We start from the raw sequence: 26,417 nt of genomic DNA, 5'->3' as shown, positions 1-26,417 counted from the left end.
AAAAGTGTCCCCTGTGTGCCAGGCACAGGACATACATAGCTAATCCTTATACTGTCTGCTAGGGTCCATGCTGGTTGGAGTAGCACAGTTTTACACCTGAGGAAACAGAGGCTTTCTCCCAGTTCCACACAGAGGCATTTCCTAGGTTGGAGATGGGTCAGTCTACAGCAAACCTTGTTCTCCTTCTGTTAACCATGTTATGTCCCTCTGTCTCATTTTGCAGACAACATAATGATTTGATATATGTATATATTATAAAACGATAGTTAACATCCACAGTGCCTAACTTTTAGGCAATGCCCAATAAAAGTTAGTTCCCATCCTTTTTTTTTTATGCAGGGTGGAAGTTCATTCAGCTGCTCAGTGACTCACCAGGGTTCAGACTCAATGGTAGTTGTGTGAGAGCTGATGCAATGTCTGTTTCTTTCTGTTTAGCTCCCTTAGAATTCTTGGCTTCCTTATAGATGTCAGGCACACCTCCTAGGCCAGAACTGACTTTGGTTTTTCCTTGCTTGGGCCTAAACACTGCCTGAATTCACATACCCTAAGAGCTGATCTGCAGTTTTCAAACACCTACCTGAGTCAGTTTGAGAGCCTGTTAAAGCTGTCCCTTCTGGTGAAGGCTCCTTTCTGCTGCCCATCCTAAACTGCTGTGAGATGCCTGCCCACGCTGTGGCCACAGGGCTCTTCCCCGGGAGAACCCTTATTATCTACATAATGGTGTCCAGTAAGGGCCACTAAATCACAGACAGTAGTCATGTTGTCATTGTTGGTTTCACCCAAAGCATGGTACAGTGGAAAGAGTGCTGAGGTTTTCTACAAAGCAAACCTGACCACTTCCAGTGTTTCTAGTATTTTACACCTGCCCCCATAACTGGCACGTAATAGTAAATAGATATTTGTTAGATGAAATCAATGGCCACCTGGGTTCTAGTTCCAGGTTCTAGCACCTTCTGGACTAATAATCCTTGTTCTGCCTGCTTTGCCAAGAAAGTACATGTAAGTTATTATTCACCTTATTGCTGGGTAAAATAACGGTCGTTTATTGAGCACTAACTATGAATTAGGCACTTTTCATACATCATACTACTTGGATTCACAACAGCTCTATCCAACAGGGGCAACGTTATCATTCCTACTTTATAGACGAGAGAGCTAAGGCTTGGGGAGGTATGTGTCTTGCCCAGGGTCACCTGGCCAGGAAGGGGGTGACCCAGAATATCCAGCCTGTTGAACTCCAAGTTGGTGCTCATAGGTAATTCCACAGTACCTTCCAAGGGCAAATATAATTTGGTAATAAAACAATGCCCTAGGCTGGCATCAGCCAATAACACTTTTCCAAGTTCATTCCCAAATGATTATGTCCTTTAACCCAGACTTGCTTTTAGAATCTGTGAGCTTGGTGACATGTTTCTGAAGTGTAATGTGAGTGGAGCTCCCGCCCTGGGACTCCAGCAGGCAACCCCACCTGCTTCAGGTAATGAAGTCAAGATGTTCACCGAATCTATGAACCACCATCAGGTGCATTGCCGTCCCACTTCTGGAGCACGGCAACAGCTCCTGGGAGTTACTATTAACATCTTTATTAACCCATCCCCCAAATCAAGCAGTGAAATTCATTTAGATACATGGCCCACTTTGATCTTCATTCATAGTTTCTACATTTATTTTTAGTTTTCTCATCTTTAATTTATTTGGTGGCAGTTATCAGTTTTTATTGAGGGGGACTGGATAATCTTAAAGTAGTTAAGATTAGGAAAAATTACAAATGAAGGAAAGCAGGTTAAAAGAAATTTTTTTCAAGTAAACCCTGCTATGTTTCTTCCCAGTTCAGGAAAAAGGCCTTAAGGTCGCAAACATCATGGATCTAGTTCAAATCAGAAACTTCTTCCACACCTTCGTGGCCTGTGCCTGGCATCATCGATCTCTGTAAGATATAGGGTGGGAATCACAAGTGGTCTCTCTTGAGTCACTTTTACCTCTTAAGAATAAGGTTTAGTAAATTTCATTTTAAATTTTTCACCTAAGCATCAATTTTTCATTCATTCAACAAATATTTGTTGAATGCTAGGTGCTGAGACTAAGATTCAAAAATAAATAATACATTGATACCTGCCTTCAAGGCATACAATCTAGAGGGAGAAACAAATAAATACTACAGTGTGGAAAGTATTATTATAGCAGGATCCCCTAGGGACCTCTAGGAACACTTGGAAAAAGGCCTTGGTTTGTCTGGGGAATTTAGGGACTGTTTGGGAGAAAGAGACATGAGCTGGGTTTCAGGCATGATGAAGTGGGCTTTCTGCAGGTGGGCAAGAGGGGGAAGGACGTTCCAGGCAAAGGAACTTGACACAGAGGAGTAGGAAAGCGGGTGTACCTGGTAATATACAAGCAGGTGAATAGCTCAGGGAAGCTAGAATGTTGGCTTTGTGGCAGACCATTGTCAGAGATTAACCTGGAAGGACAGTTGGGGAACAGATTGGAAAGTGATTTGTAATCATCCTAAGGATTTGGACTCGACTAATAAGCAAAGAGAAGGCATCGGATGATTGTTAGCAGGGAAGTGATATGGCAGGATTTAAATTTTAGAAAAAATTGCTTGGAAGACCATATGTAGAATTAAATTGGTGGTAGTCAGTGTGGCAATGCTCTAGATTCTAGAAGATAAATAAGAAGTGTCAACTAGAACAGTAGCAATGGATGAAGAATGTTGGGGCAAATCTAAAAAGCATGAAGGAGGTAGAGTCAAGGGGAGGTTGTAACTGATTGGATTTGACTTGTGAAGGAGAAACCTAAACCCAGTGGGTGAGAGAATGATAGTACCATTTACTGGCACAGGAAATAAAAGGGGGAAGGAACAGATTTGTGGGGAATGTAATGAGTATAAGGTTTGAACATTTCAAGATGAATATATCTGTGAGACCACCAAATGGAGATATCTAAAAAGCAACTAGAAATACAAGCCTGTGGGGAATTCCCTGGCAGTCCAGTGGTTAGGACTCTGCTCGCTCACTGCCGAGGGCCTGGGTTCAATCCCTGGTCAGGGAACTAAGATCCCACAAGCTATGCAGTGCAGCAAAAACAAGAAAAGAAATACAAGCCTGTGATTATAGGGGTCTAATCTTGAAATACAAAATTGGAAGTCATCTGCTTAAAGTGGTATTTAAAGCTCCAGGTGTGAGTTCAATCACACAAGGGAGACCGTGTGGAGAAAGAAGACTATGATGGCACCCAGGGGGACCAGTGCTGAAGGATCCAGTAGAGGGAAAGGGTTCTTTGGAAGCTGAGAAGGAAGAGTCAGAGAGGCTGGAAAAGACCAAAAGATGATGATAATTACCATCATCGTCGTCATCATCATCCCATGGAAAACATACGGCTGTAAACTTGGGGGGAGCACCAAGTACCATGTCTGTGCATTTCCAGTGCTGAGCACAACACCTGCACGTGTGGCCCTTAAACATTTGTAGAGGCTACAGGGGAGTGATAAATGTTGTCAAATGGTGCGTCGTTAAATACCATAAACACCGAATGGTATGATCAGGCTATAGCTCAAACATCGTCTGTCGGGGTGGACAGACATTAAACACTGCCCCCGGGAGAGGGGAGACTCCTGACTGTGCCCATCACCTCCACCTTCTCCATCCACGCACCAGGAGCCAGGCCTGGCTTCCTCTTCCTCTACGGAGACCATTACCTTAGGAACAGGCTTCCGAGGATAGATATTTTCTTAGAATCCACAAGAAGTTTTGATGCAGGGTTAGAAAAGTGATAAGCCCCCAATGAGAGTTGAAGTGCCAGGCTCAAATGCCAAGGAGCACCCTCCGTGAGAGCACTGGCTTTTGGTGTCCCGATGACACTCAAACAGGAATGCCAAGTTCAGACTCCTTGAGCAAAAGACTAAGCCAGCTACCTGAGGAAGAGGGAGGCGAGCAGCTGTGAGGGCTTGAGTGTGTATATCTGGGGTGAGGCTGAGGGTGAGGTAGAAGAGCTACAGATTTTTGCAAAGCCGCTTTAAAGTTCCTGCTTGAGATAGCGCAGTAAGGCTAACAGCATTATCGACTATCTAAATATATGGTATCTCAAGAATGCATTGTGTTCGGGAAATTCCAGAGGTGTAGTTCAGTAGACCGCACTATAAGATAACCTTAGGGTGATTGTGGTAAAGACTATAGTAACTAGAAAATGTTTCACTTTGAGCTAAGGCTCAAAATGGTCCTGGTGATATTTTATCAACCAACCAACAAATCTCTATTGACTTGAATCAGTTGTGAAATGAGCTTTCTTAAAGGTTTATGAAAAAATGCATTATTTTACTATGGTAGCAACAGTTTGGCCCTCATTTTACTTTTACTCTGTTCAGTTGGGAAATTAAAATGTTCAGCTTTTGGGCTTCCCTGGTGGCGCAGTGGTTGAGAGTCTGCCTGCCAATGCAGGGGACACGGGTTCGAGCCCTGGTCTGGGAGGATTCCACATGCCGCGGAGCAACTGGGCCCGTGAGCCACAATTACTGAGCCTGCGCGTCTGGAGCCTGTGCTCCGCAACAAGAGAGGCTGCGAGAGTGAGAGGCCCACGCACCGCGATGAAGAGTGGCCCCCCGCTTGCCGCAACTAGAGAAAGCCCTCGCACAGAAACGAAGACCCAACACAGCCATAAATAAATAAATTAAAAAAAAAAAATGTTCAGCTTTTAAACTTGGCTTTTACAAAAGCAAAGTTTACTTTGCTCTTCCTGCCTCAAATTCCAACTGAACTCAAACGGGAACTCCTTTAAAGAGAACTGCAGAAGGAGGAGATGGAGAGGAATCTGGTCTAATGATTAACCATCATCTTTGGAAGGAGAAGGGAAATAAGCTACCTACAGACCTACGATTTGAGAGGCTACTGAAGCCAGAGAAACAGACTTCTCTTGAAATGGCGCTGGGTAAAATGCCTGTTTGTGGATCATTCTCTCATTGATCGCTTGCGGTTTAACTACTGGGAAAAATCAATGGAACGAGGCAAGGTCACCCAGCATCAGGTTATCTGCATAAGAGCAGAGGGCTGGCCACAAATGGGCGCTGGGCTTTGGCTCTGCTTCATAACCAGCAACCTGGCTGACCCTGGACACCTCAATCCTCTATCTGGGCTAACGTAGCTACAAAATAGATGTGGGAAGAGAGTCAGGCACAGTCTACGCAAGACATGGAACCTCAAGTTCAATGTTGTCACATTGCCTCCTGGGGCCAACTCTTACAAGTCATCCTCTACTGGTAGAATTTACGAGGACTGATTTTTTTCCTTCATCATGCTTCCTCTTTCACATCCTTGAAAAACATGTGAAGTATGCGTCAGACATGGCGTTCTGCGATTTTTACGTACATTGATTAACTGAATTTTCACAAGACTACTTGAGGAAATGAGCCCCAGAGAAGTGCGTGGGAGTCGCTGGTGAGTGGTCGACCCTGCCCTCCTTGATAGACCAGTGTCCTCTGCCTCATTTAGTGCCACTCTAGAAACATCTGGAGACCATTAAACATAATAACAACAACACAACAACCGACCAGTGCTGCGCCCTCCCCAGGCTCGTTGAATCAGACTCTGTGGGGTGGAGCCAGCGCCTCCTTTTGGTTCAAAAACTCTCCCAGGTGAGGCTAGTGTACTGCTTGGCTTGAGGACCACTTGTGTGAGGCCAGGTTGCTTCTCCAAAATAAGGGGTAGAAACAAGAAGAAGAAAAAGAAAAAGGAATAAGACGAACATTGATTGAGCCCCTACTACAGGCCAAGTGCTTAATCTTATCTAATCCTCCCAGGCAACTGGAAAAGCGTTCCCACTTTACAGATTGAGAAACTTCTGAGTTACTTAACCAGAGAGGTGAAGTAATTTCCCCCAAAGCCCAGAGCTCATAAGTGGCAGAAAGGAGATTTACACCTGGGCTTGTGCTCATGTTACCACACCACAGAGCTAAGGCACACTCCTCTGGCCCACACTGAAAACTCAAAAGAAATTAAACTAGGCTTGTTAAGAACTCAAGCTTGGAACACGTTAGAATTTCAGTAGAATGAAACAGCAGATTATGGGTTTCCAAGGAGAACAATAAGGCAGAAACCTTATTGAAACCTGAGAGGAGAAATACATGGTACATCAAACAAGAGAAAGAGGCAGAAAGAAAAAAGGCAAAGGATGAGGAAATACTTATACTTCACTCACTGCTCTAATTCTCACAACAACCCTGTGCAGTAGGAGCTATAATTATCTCGCTCCTGCAGATGGGAAAACTGAGGCCCGATGAGGTTAAGCAACACCCTCAAGTCATACAGCTGGTTAAGTGGCATAGTGTGTATTCAAAACCCAAGTCCAGGTCCCAACTACACATAGTTTGCATTGCCCATCACTTTTCAAAGGAAGAGAAAGAAGGAGAAGGTAATAGGATTTATTTTGTTTAATGCTCTGAGGCCAGCATTCGTTACATTCGTTATCTCACTGCATCAGCAAATTCAACAAATCACTTAGTCCTTGTGAGGCGACTATGACGTCCAACTTGAGTTATGGAAACAGGCTGGCCAGGGCGAAAGTATCTTGTTTAAGGTCACAGTGAACTTGAAGCAGTGGTTTCAAACCCTGGGTTCAGTGTTCAAACCCTAATTCAGCTAATTCCAAACCCATGTTCCACAAGAACAACACTAAAGCTAGCAATTGTATTAAAATACTAAAGGCCAAAACCCCCAGCACATGAAAATAAAACATGGGAGAGCATTGAAATGGATTTCACTATATCAATTGGAAATTGGGATATGACTGAATGAGGAAATATTTTAATTTTGTTTAGCCAGGGAAAACTGTCAGTAGGCAGCAGAAAGTGGTCTGGAAATAAACATTCTGAACAAATGCCAGGTATTCTTATCTTTACTGGTTATTTGAATTTAGGCACAATCACCTGAAGAGAGACTAAATAACCGGTATAGGCAAGTGCTTCCCTTAGTGCCCTCCTGGGACTATAAAACGCCAGCAGAGGGCTTTCCTGGTGGCGCAGTGGTTAAGAATCCGCCTGCCAATGCAGGGGACACGGGTTCAAGCCCTAGTCCAGGAAGATCCCACATGCCGCGGAGCAACTAAGCCCCTGTGCCACAACTACTAAGCCTGCGCTCTAGAGCCCAGGAGCCACAACTACTGAAGCCCGCGCGCCTAGAGCCCGTGCTCCCCAACAAGAGAAGCCACCACAATGAGAAGCCCTGGCTCGGACGAAGAGTAGCCCCCGCTCTCAGCAACTAGAGAAGGCCCCCGCGCAGCAACGAAGACCCAACACAGCCAAAAATAAATAAATAAATAAATTTATTTTTTTTAAAAACCGCCAGCAGAGTAGTTCACATTTGATTGCATCTGACCTTGAAAACTCAGCTTAAATCATGTTCTTTGATCACAGCTTTCATTCTACAACTCTTAACACCATAATGTCCATCTTTAATTGAACATATTTTTGAAGTTACACAGTAATATGTGCTTTTTATTTAAAGAAAAATAAATTTAAGAAAATTAGCATAGAAGTGAGAAGGGTAAGCCCTAGTGACCATTATCAATTATCACGATCAGGTGAGTGGTCTTCCAGGGCTTTTTCTATACACATACAGACATGAATAGGTCAGTATTATCAAAACCATTTTTTGCCCAACTATGATTAAATTCTTTGTTGGATAAACAGTCTTGCTGTTTTCCATTCCTATAGGACCTGGAAGAAGAGAGCTTTTAATACCAAGAGAATTACATTTCAGGCCCAAGGAAAATATAAAGCAAAAACATCCTTTTATATGAGAGTTGAAATACTCTTTTCTGAATTTGGAGTCGGAAATAGAAGGATTTGATAAGCAGCATAAGCTTACATCCTTGCAGCCCCTTTTAGCACCCTTACATAGAGTAAGCATTTAATTAGTATTTCTTGAATGAATAAGAAATTGTCTCCATTTTTTTTTTTTAAGAAATTCACGTTCTTTTATTTATTTATTTATTTATGACTGTGTTGAGTCTTCGTTTCTGTGCGAGGGCTTTCTCTAGTTGTGGCAAGTGGGGACCACTCTTCATCGCGGTGCGCGGGCCTCTCACCATCGCGGCCTCTCTTGTTGCGGAGCACAGGCTCCAGACGCGCAGGCTCAGTAATTGTGGCTCACGGGCCCAGTTGCTCCGTGGCATGTGGGATCTTCCCAGACCAGGGCTTGAACCCGTGTCCCCTGCATTGGCAGGCAGATTCTCAACCACTGCGCCACCAGGGAAGCCCGAAATTGTCTCCTTTTATAGTGGTTTTATTTTGGGTTAAATACTGTCAATATCAAAAAAAAAAAAAAAAATAGAAACACATGTATCCACATGTAAATGTTGTAAAGAGTGCTCCAAAGAAAATTACAAATCTTATTATCATCCATTTTGGATTATTCAAGCCAGGATTCACTTCCACCTTTACTGTAAGTGACATGTAAAATTAGTCCCGTTATTTTTTAACCACTTCTGAGTTTTTAAGACTTTGCCCCCTCATTTGTCACATGAGTTTTCTTGGAGGGGGGCGGGGCACGCATGTTTTGTTCTCTCAAATGAATTGTAAGCTCTGTAAGAGTGGGGAAGCTTCTCGTGATTACTTTTGTATTCTCCCAGCACTCGGCACATGTTCTGCACACAGCAGACATTAAATATTGTGACTGTATTATTTTAGTTTGCTAGGGATGCTGTAACAAAGTACCAGAAACTGGGTGGCTTAAGTCACGGAAATTTATCGTCTCACGCTTCTGGAGGCTAGATCTGAACTTGAGGTGTTGGCAGGATTGGTTCCTTCTGAGGGCTCTTGAGGGAAGGATTTGTTCAGGCCTCTCTCCTTGGCTTGTAGATGGCTGTCTTCTCCTTCTGTCTCTTCACATCATCTTTGTCTTCCCCTATACATGTCCGTCTCTATGTCCAAAATTTCCTTTTTTATTCGGACCCTGGTCATATTAAATTAAGGTCCACCCTAATGACCTCATCTTAACTAATTATATCTGCAACGACCCTGTGTCCAAATAAGGTCAAATTCTGAGGTACTTGGGCCTAGGACTTTGACATATGAATTCGGGAGAAGGACACAATTCAACCCAGAATAGTGACCTTCCATTTAAACTTAAACTCATTTAGTTTGCCTACCTGATAACTGAATTCCCTGTTACCCCAAGCCAAGAAGAGCATTTAGAATTTTTTTTTTAATAAATTTATTTATTTATTTATTTATTTATTTTTGGGTGTGTTGGGTCTTCGTTTCTGTGCGAGGGCTTTCTCTAGTTGCCGCGAGCGGGGGCCACTCTTCATCTTGGTGCGCGGGCCTCTCACTGTCGCGGCCTCTTTTGTTGCGGAGCACAGGCTCCAGACGCGCAGGCTCAGTAGTTGTGGCTCATGGGCCTAGTTGCTCCGCGGCATGTGGGATCTTCCCAGACCAGGGCTCGAACCCGTGTCCCCTGCATCGGCAGGCAGATTCTCAACCACTGCGCCAGCAGGGAAGTCCCTAGAATTTTAATAATATTTTTAACAACAGGATTTTAGGGTTGTTTTTGTCTTTTAATGTGTCTGTGTATGCTTTCCAGAATGGTTCCCACTGCCTAAGCCTCAGAGCCTTCAGAATGTCTGCAACTGGTGAGTACCGCCTTGGAAAGCTTATCTCTCAGCAGGGTTGAAGGGACATTTCCCTGGGCCTCAACCTGATGAACACCCAGCCCCTGAGCGCCTCGATCTGGGGGCCCTCAGCCCCAGGAAGACGCCTCTCGGACAGGCAGCCACCTGTGAGTCTGTTAGTTTTTCTCTGTGAACCATTTTACTTCCCGTGAGTTTGGTCATTAAAATTGTTTTGTGCCCCTCAACCCTGCCCGAGGCCCTGAGAACGAGGGAGCGTTGGCCTGTAAGAAGACCTAGTGGGTTTATTATTCTCCGACACAGAGAAACCAAATGACGTCACTGAGCAGCTGTTGGGGGGCAACGTGATTCATGGAGGCCACGCTTTCCCAGGCCCTCTCTACGCAGCCTCGGCTTGGACCAGGGCAGACTTTTATTACCAGCTTTCAACAAGTCCCCGGTTTCTTTTGCAAAGTAAAACAGATAATAGAGACATTCCCGGAATAGTTAGCTAACTAAGCCGTGCCAGGCAACCTCAGAGCTAAGAACTCAGTGTTTTCGGACAATGACCAATTACAATAACCAGTATTATTTGATCTGAGAGTAATTAGCCGAGGCTCTGTTCTTTTTGCTTCAGTGAGGAGGCAAACAGGGCAGTGAGGAAAACATCAGAGACAGGGGAAAGGGGCTCAAATGTCAAAGAAAAACACCCTCCTGCAGGTGGGGAGAAGAGAAGGAGACCCTCAGTGAACGTTTGAACGTTGTTCTTCCCTGAAAATGCGGTAGGGTTTAACCCAACCAACGTTTGTTTGATTTTTTTCCCATACTTACTGTTCATGTACTTTAAAAAGCCTCCACGGAGAGTGGATATCAGAGCACAAAGAGTGAAATAGGTCGGAACACAGAACTATGGACTAGCAAAGGATCTTTTTTTGGGAGGGACGATTCTCCCCAGGGCGTCCGCACGCTGCACTCTTATTTTCAAACACACTGTATCACCTGAAACTCCCCGTTGTTTTGGAGACAGGTTCCAGGGAACTGCTGTTTTATCATTTCATGCAAGACGTGCAAACTTCCTCTTGCCCGCGTAGTCAGGCTCCCTAACCCCTAACTAGAGGGATTTGGATTTTCATGCTGCCCTGTGGCTTTCTTCCATTTCACCACTGGCTTCCAAAATAAACGGTAACTCCAAACCTGCAGACCGCCTTACTACCCTGCACTGCCGCTGTTGTCACTGTCGCACGGCAGGAGAAAGCGCCTGCAGCCGCCCAGCCAGCCCTTCCTTCTAGGCTGAGCAGGACGTGGAGTTGCTGAATATCCCGCTGGCTTTTCTGACCATAGGCAACACCCCGGCCCACTGCCTCGTTCCCAGCAATACCTCTGCCTTAGCTCAGACTCCTGGCTTCTCTTTGCTCAGATTCTCAAAGCAAGGAGTAATGTCTAGAGATGTGCTGTCTCATACCATAGCCGCTAACTACATGTGACTATTTCAATTTACATTATTTAAAATTAAATTTGAAATTCAGTTACTCCAAGGATTTACTGTATAGCACAGGGAATTATATCCAATATCTTGTAATAACCTATAATGGAATATAATCTGCAAAAGAAAACCCCCAACACTGAATCACTACGCTGTACACCTGAAACAAACACAATATTGTAAATCAACTATACTTCAATTAAAAAAAATTTAGTTGCTCAGTTTCAGTAGCCACATTTGAAGGGCTCAATAGCCACATGTGAGTAGTGGCTACCATATGGGACGGGGCAGAAATAGGATATTTCCATCAGCACAGAAAGTTCTATTAGATAGCACTGGCCTAAGTTATCACATGAGAAAACTCTTGGCTCTGAGAAGGGCTTTGTCATTAAAAGGGGACTAAGGTTAGGTGGGATGCTTGCTGTGTGCCTAGTAGGGGGCTGCACATGTTATTTCACTTATGCCTCACAAATCTCATTCCCATTTCAAAGAGAAGGAAACTGAAGCTCAAAGAAGTTCAGTAACTTGGCCAAAGTCATCAACCTAAGTGAGCGGTAGGGCTGGGCTTCATCTGGTACCCAGGTCTCTGTGGCTTTGTCAGTTGAGTCAAGTTGCAAGTGTGATGAATAAAGAGCAGCCTTGTTGTCACTGGCTTTTTTACAATATTTCTGCAGAGGAGCTGTGAGCGGACTGGAAATGCACCTCGAGGCCTTGTCTGGGGTTTGATGGGATTGCGATTAACATGGGCCTAGTTAAGTGCACACTCACTCGTTAGACTGATTAGGAAATTATAGGACAGCTTCTCTGATGCTGTTTCTCTCTAGTGTTGGAGATATTTCTTATTGGGGGTATCTGCTTTACCACATCCTAAACTGACAGCACTAAAAAAGTACCCACTCTCCTGAAACAACAACAACAAAAAGGTCACCATCGAAAAAACCCAGTATTTGATATTTGAATAAAGTCTGCTGTTTAGTTAATAATATTGTGCCTATTAACTACTTAGTTTTGATAATTTTACTATGATTATCTAAAATGTTAACATTAGGGGAAGCTAGTGAAACATATAACTATTACTCCTGAAACTCTTCTGTAAACTTAAAATCACTTCAAAATAAAAACAAATTGAAAAATTGGAAAAAAGAAAGTGACCGCTCTATCCCTGCCCTTTTTCTCTTTCTATGGATCTAGGGGAAAACAACAAAGAACCCAGCTGAACTCACCGTGACCAGCCTTGTGCTGCAAACAGATAAAGCCCTTCCCCCATCAACCTGCTGGCAGCAATGGCAGTGGGAGAGTTTTATACTCAGAGCCAGGCTGTGCAGAAAAATCAAGGCCGTTGCCTTAGGCCCCTGACAGCCACCAGATTCCAGATATGTTGAGTGACTTTTTCTTATTGTTCATGTTTCTATTCTGGACTTCTAAAATTAAATGTGGATGTCCTCGCACCCAGCACATCTTTCAGGATTGATTTACAATTATAATCCTTTTTACCACTGTCATGAGCAGTGGGGCCCGTGGCAATTCAGGTTGGCTGGAATGAATTTGTTTTCTTTGCACACACAGACAGGAGCTCTCCTGGACTGCTGGTGGAAATGGAAATTGGGACAACTAGCTGATAATCAAAAAATTTAACATGTTGTATAGTATCCTTCAACCTGGGAATTTCACTTTCCAGAATTTATACTAAGGACATTATTGCACAAGTACACAAAGATTTCTCTTTGAGGATATTTGTCACAGCATGATTTTAATAATAGCCCCTTACACCCCAACAAGAAAGGAAACGACTTCAATAAACGTTTGGCTATGTGGTCTATGGTATAGCTACATAGTGAAATGCTCTGCAGTCATTAAAACTATGTCCCAGAAGGCTATTCAAAGTCCTGGGAAGATGATCAAGACAGTCAAGTGCAAAAAGTAGGTTGAACAGCATGTAGAGTATGATCCCATTTTTTTGTAAAACAAAAAATATATCTGTATAAAAGTAAAGGACTAAAGAATAAATAAACACTAAAGCAATGGTGATTATCTTTGAGTGAAAAGGGTTATCTCAGAGTGATGAGATAGCTTCAGTTTTCTCTCTCTGCATTTTCTAAGTGTTCTACAACAAACGTATTATTTTGGCAATGGAACACTTCTCACTTCTGGAAATGTTGCTAGTAGGAGAGGTTCACCAGAGAATTCTTTGTCTTTGTTAACAGACTCTCATTAATTGGGTGGTAGGTTCTCTTAACTTTGCAAGGTACTCCTGGCATGTTCCATAGCTAATATCACAAGCCTAACAAATAATATCTATTAACATTTAGCCTATATGGAAATGTGCTAGTAGGCAAATTAATTTTGCGATGTTCGCTTTTCATGTCAACTTTCATTTCCAAAGCAGGGGTTGTAACCAGTGAAGAATTGTTCGGGTAGGAGTTAGAGGAGGTGGAAAATTGTAGAAATGTGCCAATAAAGGCAATGGATAGTAAACAAGACTATAGATGGCAGAAAGAAGCAGAATTATACAAACATGGAGGTAAATTAACATTTGTGCCCAAAGACGCAACATCTGTATCCCTAGGGCTCTTTTCTCAGCTCCCAAATAAGAGATCATAGCAAGGTGGAGATTCTTAGGATGCTTGTCCAGATCAGGTGGTCCTACTATAAGCCTTTACTATGCTACTAGTAAAGGCTTGTAGTCAGGAGGGCACGTATTTGGTTTATACAGGGAAGACCAATGTGAAATTGTCTCACCCGAGGAAAAGCCTTCATGTGTGTACTCCGCCTCTGGCAGCTGAGGAGCAGAAAGAAGTAGGTGGTGGCGGTCACAGTTTGGAGGCCATGAGATTGAAATAAGTCCCAACGCCACTAAAAGCTTTGACACAACCTCATGGGAAGGGCGGGGGCCGGGGGGTGGGGTGGGGTCAGGGGAAGGTTGGTTAGTTGAAGAGGAAAGTCCTCAAGAAGAAGTCCCCATATTACTGACCGGTTCCTACCCTCCTTTCTTTCATTTGTCCGCCGGAAGTGGCCTGCTCTGCTTCTATGTGTCCCCACAAGCCCCGTAAGCTCCATCAGCCTTTCCTGGCTTCGCCGCCACCCCACCTAGATACAGTCTCAATAAAACCAGTATGTACGCCCGAGCTAACACGGGATCGGAACAAGTCCCCTAGTCTTCCTTGCCCAATCAGATCGCAGCTCCTAAGCCCCTTCTCCAGAGCAGTTCTGTAACAATTCAGTTGTTAGGAGCAAGCTGGGTGGGAGTGTGCAGAGGAAACACATCTCTGACTGCGGTGCAGTGTGGAGGTGGATGCATCGCTCCCCTCCCCTCCCCCCCCCATAACCACCTGTCCGCCCGCCCACCCCCGGAAGTTCAGAGAGGTTTCAGGCCCTAATTTCGGCACGCGTCCCACTCCACCACCCGATAGTGAAAACGGACTGGCTAAAATCTTTTTCACGAGATTTTCCCTGAGCCTCCTTCCAGACTGGTCCTGGGTTCTGCTGATTTGAACCAGCTTCCGCACTCTGGACTCCTATTTCATTGGCCCTGAAAATCTGCGCCTGGGCAGGGCACCCTAGATGGAGAAAAGACCCGCCAGCACTTCAGGCCACAAACTACTAAGCAGGCCTCCACCCCTGGTTTCCTTCTCTTCCAGCTGGCCTGGAAATTTGCAAGGACCGGGGATTTGCAGATTTCTTCTCTATCTTAAGTCTGTGAAGCATTTACTCTTGAGTTTGAGGGTAGAGTTAGTTATCTGTTTGCAGAAACAGTTTTATGTCATGGGAGTCAGATACCTGAAAGTTTTTTATGCAAATCTTATGCAAAAATCAGGCAAATTCCAACTCTGGGCCAGGGCTTCCTGCATCACTGCATCATGGCACCTGGGGAGGGAAAGGGTATCTGTTTGTCGCTTCAGGTTGGTATGTACATTCAACATTAAGGAAGCCCACCTGTTTTTGCTTAATTGGGGAGTTGCATGACCAGGCAACTGAATTCTGAATGTCAGGCATCAGTCCGGCAGTTAACTGTCTCTCGGGATCAGCACAGTTTTCTGTCTTGTGCTTTCCACCTGTAAACCTATCTGTGGGCTCTAGAGATGGGTGTACTTAAATGACTGGCACTAGATTAGCAAAGACTTTCAGCCACTGTAAGTAAATAGGAAGCATGGAAGACCCACAGGGCCTGCAGGGTCAGCCCCTTGCCACCCTCCCTGGCTTCATATCAGGCCCCTCTCCTCTTTGTCCCAGGCCAGCAAACTGGCCTTTCTTCCTTTCTTTAAAATCACTCTTCTCCCTCCCACCCTGGGGGTCTGCAACGCCTGCCCCTCCCCTGCCCCAGGTCTTCAGCTCTCAGCTCAAATGCTGCTTCCTCAGGAAAGTTCTCCCTGACCACCTCCCAAGTCTGGACCTTTTTCTTCCCAGTTGTGCTTATGCATCTGTATGACCATTCGATTAGTGTCTGACTCCTCTGCGAGATTAAGCTGCCAGAAGACAGCTTCCCTGCATCTCCCAGATCCAACCGCCTACATAGTAGTTGCTCAGCTAATGGATTTGCTCAACTCCAAATTTATAATTCAACATAAGGTCAACTTGAGGATTTGTCCTTACTGTAATTTCGGTATTTAATTATCTTTCTTGCCTATGCTGTATCTCAGGGGAAACCAATAGAGCTTCTTAGAGACAAACCCTGGGAGCTGAACTTCAGAAACACTGTAAATAAGGGTTTTTTCCACCCAAGTTTCACCCTCCAGAGTCTCGTCTTTCCCTCTTCCCCTCCCAGGATTCTGTGCTTGCCACCCTTGGAACATATTTCCATCTGGGCTTTTCTGCTTGCTAGAGGCCGCTGTGTCCCTCAAAGAAGAATCCTTAATTATATATTTCTGTTTCTATTATTACAATTCCAGGTCCTTTATGTACACCTGGTACCCAGAGCCACAGTGGAGGGGGCGGGGGTGGGGGCTGAATGGTGGCAATGCTGAAAATTTCCCTTCATCTTAGTAACAGGACAGGTAAGAGTTTCAACTTGCCATCAACTTTACTAGTCCCAGGAAAATTCTATTTGAAACTCTTCTAGCCATCTCCTTTTCTTTACTTTTCTTCTTTCCCCCTTGATTTTTCAGAAGTGAGGCCTCTGGAGAAACTCTTTTTCTCTCTTACTTTTCCAGGTTAGGCAGGGCTCCGGAAGCTGAAGACCTGGCCTCCCAAATGCTGAAAGGCTTTCCAAGAGACCGTGTCTCTGCCCAGGAAGCACTGGTTCACAATTATTTCAGGGCCCTGCCTGCTCAACTGCACCAACTTCCTGATGGTGAGCAAGGGAGTGTGTGTGTGTGTGTGTGTGTGTGGTGTGTACATGTACACATATAAGTCTCAGTGTCTAAGTATTTTCTCAGTGCACTGGAGAATTATAGAATTTGCAACCAGAAGTGAGCTTAGAGCTGGGAGAAGCAAGATGGGTTCAAATCTTGCCTGAGTTTTTTTTTGCGATTTTCTAAAACTCAAAAGTTGAGGGTTGAGATGACACAGACCTCCTTGTAATGATCCAAACATTTCCCATGTACTCACTTACTCTTAGGAACTGGATGAGATGAAAGTTGCCTCTGAGTTTGCTTTCACTAGCATCTGCCAGGAGAAGCAAAAGCAAAGTTTCTAACAACCCCCTTTTCTCTTTCCGTAGAGTAAGATGATAGGTGACATGGATATATCAGGAGAGGAGAGCCGGGCCTGTCTTGATTGGTAATCTGATGCTGCCCAAGGAAGTACGGGGTGGGGCATGGGGAGAGGGGAGCGTCCTCCCAGGCTGGACGCCCACGGGAAGCACAAGTTACCCTGAAATCAGCTTTGCTGCCTGGGCCTGAGGTCATCCTCCAAATCTGAAAACTGCTGAGAGATCATGTGGCTGGAGTGCTCCTCATGTTTCTCAGAACGTGGCCAGGAAAGGCTGTGCAGAAGTTGTGGGCAGTGCAGTCATGGCCCCGGCTGTTTGCGGGGGACTATCCTTAGGTGGAGTTTCTTTGAAAACATCCAGCATTCAACTGAAAACAGTTTTTAGAGGTCCTAAGCCAGAGAGAAGGAAGCTAATAAGGAAGGTCTAGGGGCTCAGACTGGGGGGAGGGTACTGGGCTGGGGGGTGTGATGGGGCGAGGATGGGCATGGGGTGGGGAGCTACCGTTCAGTAGGCTTAGGCATGTGGTCTGGCCAAAGTCTCCAGGGTTTGCGAACGCAGCTCCACTGTAACTGGGACATTGTCCTGCATCAGCCCAAAGCTCTTAGTTTGGGATTTCTTGAGGTATTTTATTATTAAAGTGAGTCATTTAGTATCTCCAAAAATAACCATAATCATACAACTGGGGTTAATGTCTTACTTAACCCTGTAGGAAGAGTCGGTCATCAGTATTTATTAAGTTGCCATTAAGTGTCAAGAACATATTAAGTACTATAAAATTTGAGGGAAAAAAGAGGCTTGTCCTTGACCTCAAGGATCCTATGAAGTGGGAGGAAAAGAGAGTGAGGAAGAGGAAACAGGACACCCTCATGCACATATTAGCACAAATCATATCTAAACAGCTAAAGTCTGTGCATAATCAGCTGCAGATGTTCAGAGAATATGTGTGCGCTAAAGGCAATTCTTTGGAGGAACTAGAATAACTCAAGTAAGATGGATGAGACTGGAGGTGACTCTGGAGTAGAATTTGGAAGGAGGGGAGGGACGTGGCTTGGCATATGGGTAGAATAAAGGACATTCCACCAGACCTACAATTCTTACTCTCTTCCTGGTACCTCACCCCGAGCTTTATCCCCATCCGCTCCCCCACTCCCATCTCAATCCCCTCTTCCCAGTCTGAACCCCTAGATCCCCCCTTCTTAGCTTTCTCCTCTTGGGCTTGGGGCTTCCAGCTACCACTTCACGCAAGTATACACACTGGGGGTGTACACACACACATACACATTCACGCTCCCTCTCTCCATTTAAAGAAACTTCTCCCATGGGCCCTCCTCCAGGATTTATTATTCTGTGTACTGAGAACCACTGGGGATCTTCAAAGTTTTCTGGGCACCAGCTTTTCCTTGATGAAGAGTAATTAGGAGAAAATCACTGTGCAAACTGATGTGTTGTTAGAAACCTGGGTTTTGATTCATCCTGGTCATCTGAAGCAAAGCCACCAACAGAGGGACTCTGTTGTGTGTGTGTGTGCATGCGTGTGTGCGTGCACGTGTGTGCGTGCACATGCAGGTGCAGGAGAGGGACCAATCTGTATGCCTTCTCTGTTCACCCAGCCACAGAGCCCAAATCTACTTTGACACTTTTAGAAAAATGAAAAGATGGAATCTTGCAGGAGCCTGCCTGTGCTGGCGGGGAGACAAGGAGTGCTCACGGCAGGAGGGAAGTTGACTTTTCTTTATACATATAGGGGTTTTTCCATGCAGAGTTTAAATTATGCCTGATAAAAGGAGTTTCGTGGATGTTTCAGTTCTTTCAAATTCTCCTGGCTTCCTCCCAATTAAATGAGGTTTGTCAAAGCCACAGGGCTCTGCTGCTGTTGCCTCGGCCGACAAGCACTTCCTGCAGCGACATCTCGAATCCCCGAGGGAGAAGATGAAAGGGCCAGCGCCAACAGACAGGGGAAGGGGGGCAGATCGGGGTGTGTGTGTGTGTGTGTGTGTGTGTGTGCGCGCGTGTGCATGTGGGGGGGGGGTGTGCAGAAATAGGTTTAGAGACAGATCGACAGATAGGACGTGGACAAGAAGACAGGGAAAGCAAAGGTACCAGGAAAATTGGAAAGAAAAATGGAGTAAGAGAAAGCAGCCACTGGGGCCAGTTTGTGCACCTTGAGAACAGTGGCCCTCACCAAGGGCACGTCTTCTAAGGGTGCACTCCCTCGGCCGGGCAGTGCCAGCCTACTTTCTCATTGTCCATGGCAATGAGCCTTTATTAAGAGCCTCCTTTGCAGACAGGAAGAACCGGCCGGTTATCACAGTTACCGACCCTCAGGGACACAGAGTCTCCATCCAAGGGGTGGGCTGCCCCAGGCATAAGAACTGTGCAAAAATAAGACATGCTCTTGTGAGTGGTGTGTAAAGAGAGTTTCCCTGCCATAATTATGCAAGAAATTTTGCTCTCTGGTGGCAGTATGGAATCACTTATGGGGTAATATTTGTATTATTTTATTATTCTGGTTTTATTCCGGTTGCAGGATAACAAAGTTGTCACTTTAAAATATATTGTTTCCCCTTTGATCTGGGAGATGCCAGCTCTTATTGTCTGCCCTCTGACGAAGACAATTTAAGCATGAAACCTGAGGCTGGGAACCGTGCGAAGAGTGGAAAGACAGCCTAAATCCCAACGGAAGCAGGGCACAGAAATTCCCCACAAAATGCAAGGGTTGCTCTCATCCATCCATGTCTGTTTTCACGAAGCCGAGAGATCCCAAACAACACTGTCCCTAGTTTGTGGCAGTGAGCTTATGGCCAGAGGAAATCGGAGGGGGGGGGGGTCACTTGCCACGAAAATCCAGGAATTCTGGGCTTAGTTCCCTTTCGGAGCACATTCTTAAGTGGAGAAGCATGAATACTAGAATGGCAAGCATGTGGGAATTTCTGCCAAGCGCTGACATTTTCCCTTATTGACTCTTGAACACCTGAAGAAACATTAGTTGAAGGAGAAATAATTGGTAGTCTCTCTCAAAACACACCCAACAGCAAGCTAATTGCTTTTGCAGATGGCCTGGGAGACACTCTACCCACTCAAGTCATCGGCTTACGGCCACACTTGTGGCCTCACGGCTGAGCCAGCAGTGCAGGACATCAGCTGGGGCAGCTAGGACCTAAAATTAGGCCCTTGGCAACTCTCTAATCTTAGCTGCAGGTTCAGCTCCTTCCTTTAATTCCCTTTGCCCTCAGCATGAACTTGGGCTCTGGGAAAGGAACGCTGCTTAACGACTTGAGAGTGAGGGGAGTAGAAAATCATTAAGCTGCCCCTTCTAGAAACTGGCTCCACTCCGTTCTTGCAAGGAGCCTTCCAAATGTTACCCTTGGAAAGTTAAGACTGCTTTTGGAACCTAGCCATTTTGAGCCACAGACACTGATCCCCAAAAGTATTTTTTATCTCGGGCAGTAAATGCCACGTGATTTAAGAGTCTGGTCCTTAAGCCACGGTCCTTGATCGTCAGGACATCAAAGGCTGTCTCTCTCTGTGGGTTGGTCCCATTTTGCTTTCTAAATCCCAGACGTGAGTCTCTCCCATTCCTTCCTGGTCTAAATCCCCCTTCTCCTTTAAAACAGGTTTCAGCATCTTAAAACAAAAAACAAAAGAAAAAAACCCCTACAACTTAAAAGCTTGCAATTGATTTTGTAATTTTGTAAAAATAATTTACCAGAGTCCTTCTTGTCATCATATACTTTGGTACCTATAGGGATGGAAGAAGGCATGGCACTTACCTCTACCCTTCGTCACATCACCCCAGTATCTATACTCTGGTAGTTCTTCAGCAGGCCTTATTCATATTGCTCCATTAAAATCTGAGTAATTTTTTCTTTTGCTCCAATAAAAGAAGTTCAGGCCTTCTTTTAATAATACCCCTTTAATATATTTGAAGATCCCTTGACATCACTTTCTAAAGCTCACTTCTCTAGGCTGACTTCCTTTGACCTCCCTCCACCAAACATACCCAATATAGATTGTTTGTTTTACCTTTTTTAACTATTTTGCTTCATTATTCTATTCTGAACCTATTCCAATTATTTAGCTTATCTCTGAGACTATGGACCCACCCTAGACTCAGGTTTCTAACATACTGGGAGAGTTATTTTCCAGTTCATTCATGGAAGATTTACTGAGGGTCTATTAGATATGAGATTGAGGGATACAAAAATGAATTAGTTATGGACTCTGTCCTCAAAGAGCTTACAGTCCTTAAGGAAACGAAACAAGTATGTAAATGGCCGTAGACCAAGTGTGAAGTGCTCTGGCAGTTCAAAGGAGGTGAGATTAAACTCCAGCTGTAGGGGTCCAGGATGGCTTTGTGAGTGGGTCTTGAAAGATGATGGGGTCTGGATGGTTGGGGAGGAAGGATATCCAGGGAGAGGAATGTCATCCTCCTCTGAATGCCATCTAATATTATCCGAAGGTATCTTCTCTTTAATAATAGTACAATCCTGACTCATATTCCATCCTAGGTTTTACTCCTCATCATTGTATGCCTTCTTGCAACAATTTAAACATTCTTTAACATGTACCAGCAAAGCTTAGTTTAGCTCTTTTTGTGCTAATGATTTCAAATCTACTCTGTTTATTGCTTTTATTGTCTAGTCTATTCAAAGTTTAACCAGAATATATTGTCATTCCACAGGCCAGGTTTCAGAGGTTGGGTTTCGTAGGGAAGAGGGAAGGGAGATTCTGAGCCAGGTCTCTCAATCCTATTCTGATTCTAGGAGTTTCTAACCTAACTCAGACCACTCTACCTTTTAAATCCTCCATTAATCAGTACTTAAGAAGCAAGTTAGGAAGTGTCCTCCATAACACACGTCTTCACCTTCTACTCAGTGCTGTCCTCAACCCACTCTAATACATTAGAATACAAGATGTTGGGTTGAGACATGGCTTAAGGTGTTGCGTAGAGTTACACTGGTAGGAAAAGTCTGGGTAAACCAAGTCCCTCAGCTCTACCAAGCCCTTAAGTTGGTTAAATTTGTTAGCATCATATACTGAAAGAATCTCCAAATAAAGATAAATGCTTCAGGAAAGAGTTAGAGACCCTTTGACAAGAAAAGGATCTTAGGACTCATTATTCCATGTCTTCGTCATATAGATGAGTCCCTAACCCCCAGAGAAGAAGAATAGTGGCTGCCATTTATTGGGTGTCTATGTGTTTTACATAAATTCTCATTCAATGTAGATACTAACTGTCAAATCTGGAGTTATTATCCTCATATTACATAGTAGAAAACTGGGGCTGAGAGAGGCTAATTGCTCAAAGTCATACAGCTAGTAAGTGGGAGAGGCAAAATTTGACTGTAAGTCAGACTCCCAAGCCACTGTCTTCCACTTCTCATCACTGCTTGCTAAAGATCACATGGAAATTTAGTACTGTAACACAACCAGGATTAGAACCAAGATCTTGACTCCCAGCCCTGCGACCTTTCCATTCTCTCATCGTGCTCTATGTTTATTTTAAAGCCTTCCCAGGAAAGATTTCACATGTTCCCAGGTAACATGTTCAATATCTCACAATTAAGAGGGCTCAATTTTATGTTGAATAAAGACTCAAGCCCCTGACCTCTTCCTTAATCCTTAATGTCTTCTGGTTTTAGTTTGTTCTTTCTTTTTCTTTTTTTTTTTTTTTTGTAACACAGTCACCCTTGGGTTTTAAGATTTCTTAATCAGTGCTGGTTATTATTTTTTCCTTACTATTACTTATTCAATTTTGTAAGAAAAATATCAGGATCCAATGGAAAATTGGGTAAAGGCACAAAATAGCAATTTACACAAAGGAAATGAAAAAAACATACCAACACATGGGATAAATAGGCAGTCTAACTAGTGATTAAATAAATACAAATAACTGTTAAAGTAGTTATTTTTTCCCCCCAACTTAATGACTCCTAACTCCCAGTGCTGGAAAGATTGTGGTAAAATGATTCTCTGCAGATGGTGGTGTAAGTTGGGGCAACCTTTGCAAAGCATTTTGCCATACCTATCAGGAGCTATAAAAATGCTAACAACATTCATCCCTATACTTTGGTTCCTGGAAATTATCCAAAGGAACAATTGAACAGAAAAGAAAAAAAAAACAAAACAAACCCTAGATGCATAAAAATGTTCATTGCGGTGTTGTCTATAATTTTTTTAAATTCTAAAAGATAAAAGAAACTCTAAATATTCAACACAAGAGAACTGATTGGATAAATATTGTTATATTGACTCAGCATATAGTACTACGACCATTTAAAATGATAATTCACAGGAGTGTGGGGTAGTATGGAAATGTTTGCGTTATGACACAAGCTAAAAGAAAGTAGGATACAAAATTGCATATTATAATGCACCTGTGAAAATGTTTTATGCATAGCAATGAAACTGGAAGGTAGAGTACAAAAAATAAAAATGCTCTTCTAGTTGAGGGGAATTGTGGGTAATTTTTTTCCTTTTTTCAAAGTTTTCTTTCATGTTGATGTTATATTGCCTTTATTGTTTAAAGGAATAAAGTAAGACAAATGGTACAGGGACTTCAAGCTCTGGATTGAGAGTTAAAAAACTTGAGTTTTCTTCTTTTTTCCCCCAGCGTCACATGCATTATTGGCCCTCATAAACCTCAATTTCTCAATCTGCACAATGGGTTAACACTAGTTTCCTGCACCCCAGATTGACAGAATGTTTATTTTATAAAGCTTTTAACTCACTGATTTCAAGGGTTCACATAAATGCCGTCCTGGGAGAATGAGACGAGGGAGGGAGAGGAAAAGATAAATAGGCACTAATTAATTTTAAACGGAAAGATCATCTGCTTTAATCGGAAATGCATGTGTGCTGTGCCCCTAGTCAGAGTTTTAAGTGCACTCCATGTTAGTTAGCAACTTCAATTTAAAGTACTGTGTGATCCTTTGGGCTTTGAAGATATGAAGCCTATATACATACACATGAGCTAAAATTACCGCTCAGTCACGGAGGCTGTGTGCACTATGAATAATTAAATGCACTAAGCAACTCCAGCTGATGGATTGATGATGTGCAAGAGTAGCGCGAAAACCACGTGACAAGGAAAATTACAAGACATTTTGAAATGATGGTTTAATTTCCAAGCTTTCTTTTCAACTTGTGCTTTCTCTTTCAGCCATTACAGGCAAGTAGAAGAGATTTGATTATCTTGTTTCCTGTGAAAGGTTATTTAGCTCCTCAATCCCATTAAGTCACTTTCTGCACTCCAGTGCGCTGAGACTTCACCAGGTTATCAGCCCAGGGAGAATAAATGGAGACACCAGGATCAGATTTCTAAAGGAAGGAAAGTTAAAGCAAAGTTTGAAAGCGGTGACAGCCAACAGCCAGGAGCTTAGGAACTCAATTAAACTGAAAGACAACTATCTCATTATCTCATTCCGAAATGATCTAAATACATAAGAATCTCAAAGTTTTAAATAAACTTGTCCTACTGACTGTCTAGATGACTGAATTTCCCTTCTCAAAAAGTTTTTAAACACCCACTTTTGTATTTATTTATTCTAAGCGCAAAGCAGCTACAATAATTATGCTGTCAGATTCAGAAAGCTAATGAGGAGTCAGCAAATGGAGGGTTTTGCATTTGTGAGATTGCTGCAGGAGAACCACTCGGCTGCTTTTTTCCTTCTTTCTTTTTTTTTTTTTTCTCCTCTTGTTTTCTTTTTCTTTTTCTGTGAGTTGGGAAGGAGAGTCGGGCAGTCCATGGCCAAATTGAAATCCCTTTGATTAACTGGTTGCTTTCCCAGCACTGTTCTGCCACATGTTTCTCTCTCTCTCTCTCTCTCTCTCACATCCTCCCACCCCCCCATCTCTCTTTTTCTTCCTCTCTCTCTCTCTCTCCCTCTCTCTGTCTTTGTCTCTTTCTCTCCCTCCCTCTTTTTTGCTCTCTCCCTCTCTCTCTCCGCCTCCCTGCCCCGCCTCCCTCATTGCTGTTGAGCTGTTGCTTTTGAGGGACATCTTCATGCCACTGTCCCCAAGGTAAGAGGACACTTCTCCCTGAGGGACGTTCCCAAAATGGTTTGGACTTGAGTCGATTTGAGAGTAATCTGTAAAGTTTAATATGCACTGTTTATTTGAACTGTTTGACTGTTTACACTATGACCCGAGATAAAAGAAAGTAGACTACAAAATTGCGCGTTATAATGTACCTGGGAAAATACATTATGCATATCAACAAGACTTGAGGTCTCACCTTTCCAGTCTAGCAAATATGTAACTCCAAACCAAAGGAGTCAGGGCCACAGCTTACCCAAGGTAGCCAAGACAGAGTAAGCATTGCAGGTTTATTTCTTCCCTTTGGGTGTGAATAGCTTCCAGCAAACAATATTATTACGGCATTTTATGCTTTCGGTGCACCAAAGCTAGAGCTTCTCTTTTTTTGTGAAACTGTGTGGTATTCAGAGCAACCCAGTTTGTGCAGCTTGTGAACCTTGGAAAAGCAGTGCCCAAGTGGAAGGATGTCTTGAGCAGGTTTTGTGGATGTGCTTTGGTAACAATGTGGCTGTTGCCCCCGATGTTTTTCTCAGATGGTATCTGTGCTAATGCTTGTAACAATGGCTACTGGTTATTAAAGATACATGGTGTATCAGAGCAACCCAAGACGTTTGGCACGTATTATCTTCTCTAAGCTGAGAGCAATCTGCCCGCAAGTTTTCTTATCCCCATTTTGCAGATGAGCCCCTTAAAATGTTAACTTTTAGAGGACGTGGCCCATACGTTTAGCATAGTAAAGCACCCAGGGACAACCCACATTTAACAAACACAGGCATTTATAAAAATGCAAACTGTCAGCATTCTGAGCTAACCAAATACATGAGTCTGAGGGCATAGGTAATATACATATATTTCAAAAACATTTTTTAATCTACAAAAGTTGCACCGTAGAGTCTATTTAAATGGATTGCCAAATATATCTAATGTCACAGAAATTTGAAACTTTCCAAAACATTATCTAGCCCAGCACCATGCTCACTGCCTGTCATCACGGGGACTCGTGTCCAGACTCCTTGGCTTGATTTTGGCCCTTGTTGTTAGTGTGTGTGTGGCTCCCAGTTCTTCTCCTATTTTGACCACCTTCAGCACCAAGGTGCCTTACCCAAGTGTTCATTTGGTAAATATGCATTGAAGTGAATTGAATTGAAGTGAATTGAATAGGAGGCACTTGACAGCTATTCAGTAATGTGAGTTATCCATGAGTCAGTATAAATTATTGGTGTATGAGTCTGGTTCACGTTTTGATGTCTCTTCAGGTGACAAATATTACAACAGACATAAAAAATACACCGTGAAAAATCCCAGGAAATATTATGTTGGTGCTTTTCTCTTTTCTTCCCTACAGTGGAGTCTTTATTTACAGTTTCAGGAGTGAGGCTAAAGCCAGAAATGTGTGACCTTTTGGCCTCCTACCGGAAAGGTCACCACCTAGCCGGGTTTAGCAAATGCTGGTGAAAAGAAAGGGCGAGATCACCAAGATTTTCCAGGTAAGTGGTTCCAGCTGTGTGGCTCCTTATGGATGGAACTGAAAATCAACCACTGTCCAGTGAAGACCTGGTTCATGGGTTCAGAGCACCTCTGTTCTGTGCCTGGCTCTTCATTCCCACTCTGGGCACAGAGACCTAGGCCTCACAGGCTGTGAAAGGAGGATGGCAG

General features: G+C 43.7%; 1 protein-coding gene and 1 long non-coding RNA gene across 2 annotated transcripts in view; one reads left to right on the top strand and one right to left on the bottom strand.

The window, feature by feature from the left end:
• LOC309631135 overlaps positions 1-26,417 on the bottom strand; it is a 96,502-nt gene that overhangs the window by 25,499 nt on the left and 44,586 nt on the right. The window lies entirely within an intron of this gene.
• Positions 1-26,417, top strand: part of LOC309630904 (cyclin-dependent kinase 15-like) — a gene marked incomplete at its 5' end in the record, with an annotated part of 36,908 nt that overhangs the window by 7,400 nt on the left and 3,091 nt on the right. Inside the window, 3 exons of the mRNA XM_082396759.1 lie at positions 9,570-9,618; positions 16,225-16,364; positions 26,107-26,248. Coding sequence (XP_082252885.1) covers positions 9,570-9,618; positions 16,225-16,364; positions 26,107-26,216 — 299 coding nt within the window. The 3' untranslated portion in view covers positions 26,217-26,248. The remainder of the gene's footprint in view (positions 1-9,569; positions 9,619-16,224; positions 16,365-26,106; positions 26,249-26,417) is intronic.

This window comes from Balaenoptera borealis (assembly GCF_965194805.1).
Source record: "Balaenoptera borealis genome assembly, chromosome: 6".
Taxonomy (NCBI): Eukaryota; Metazoa; Chordata; class Mammalia; order Artiodactyla; family Balaenopteridae; genus Balaenoptera; species Balaenoptera borealis.
The sequence above is the reverse complement of the archived record's forward strand: the minus strand, read 5'-3'. Positions and strand labels throughout refer to the sequence as shown.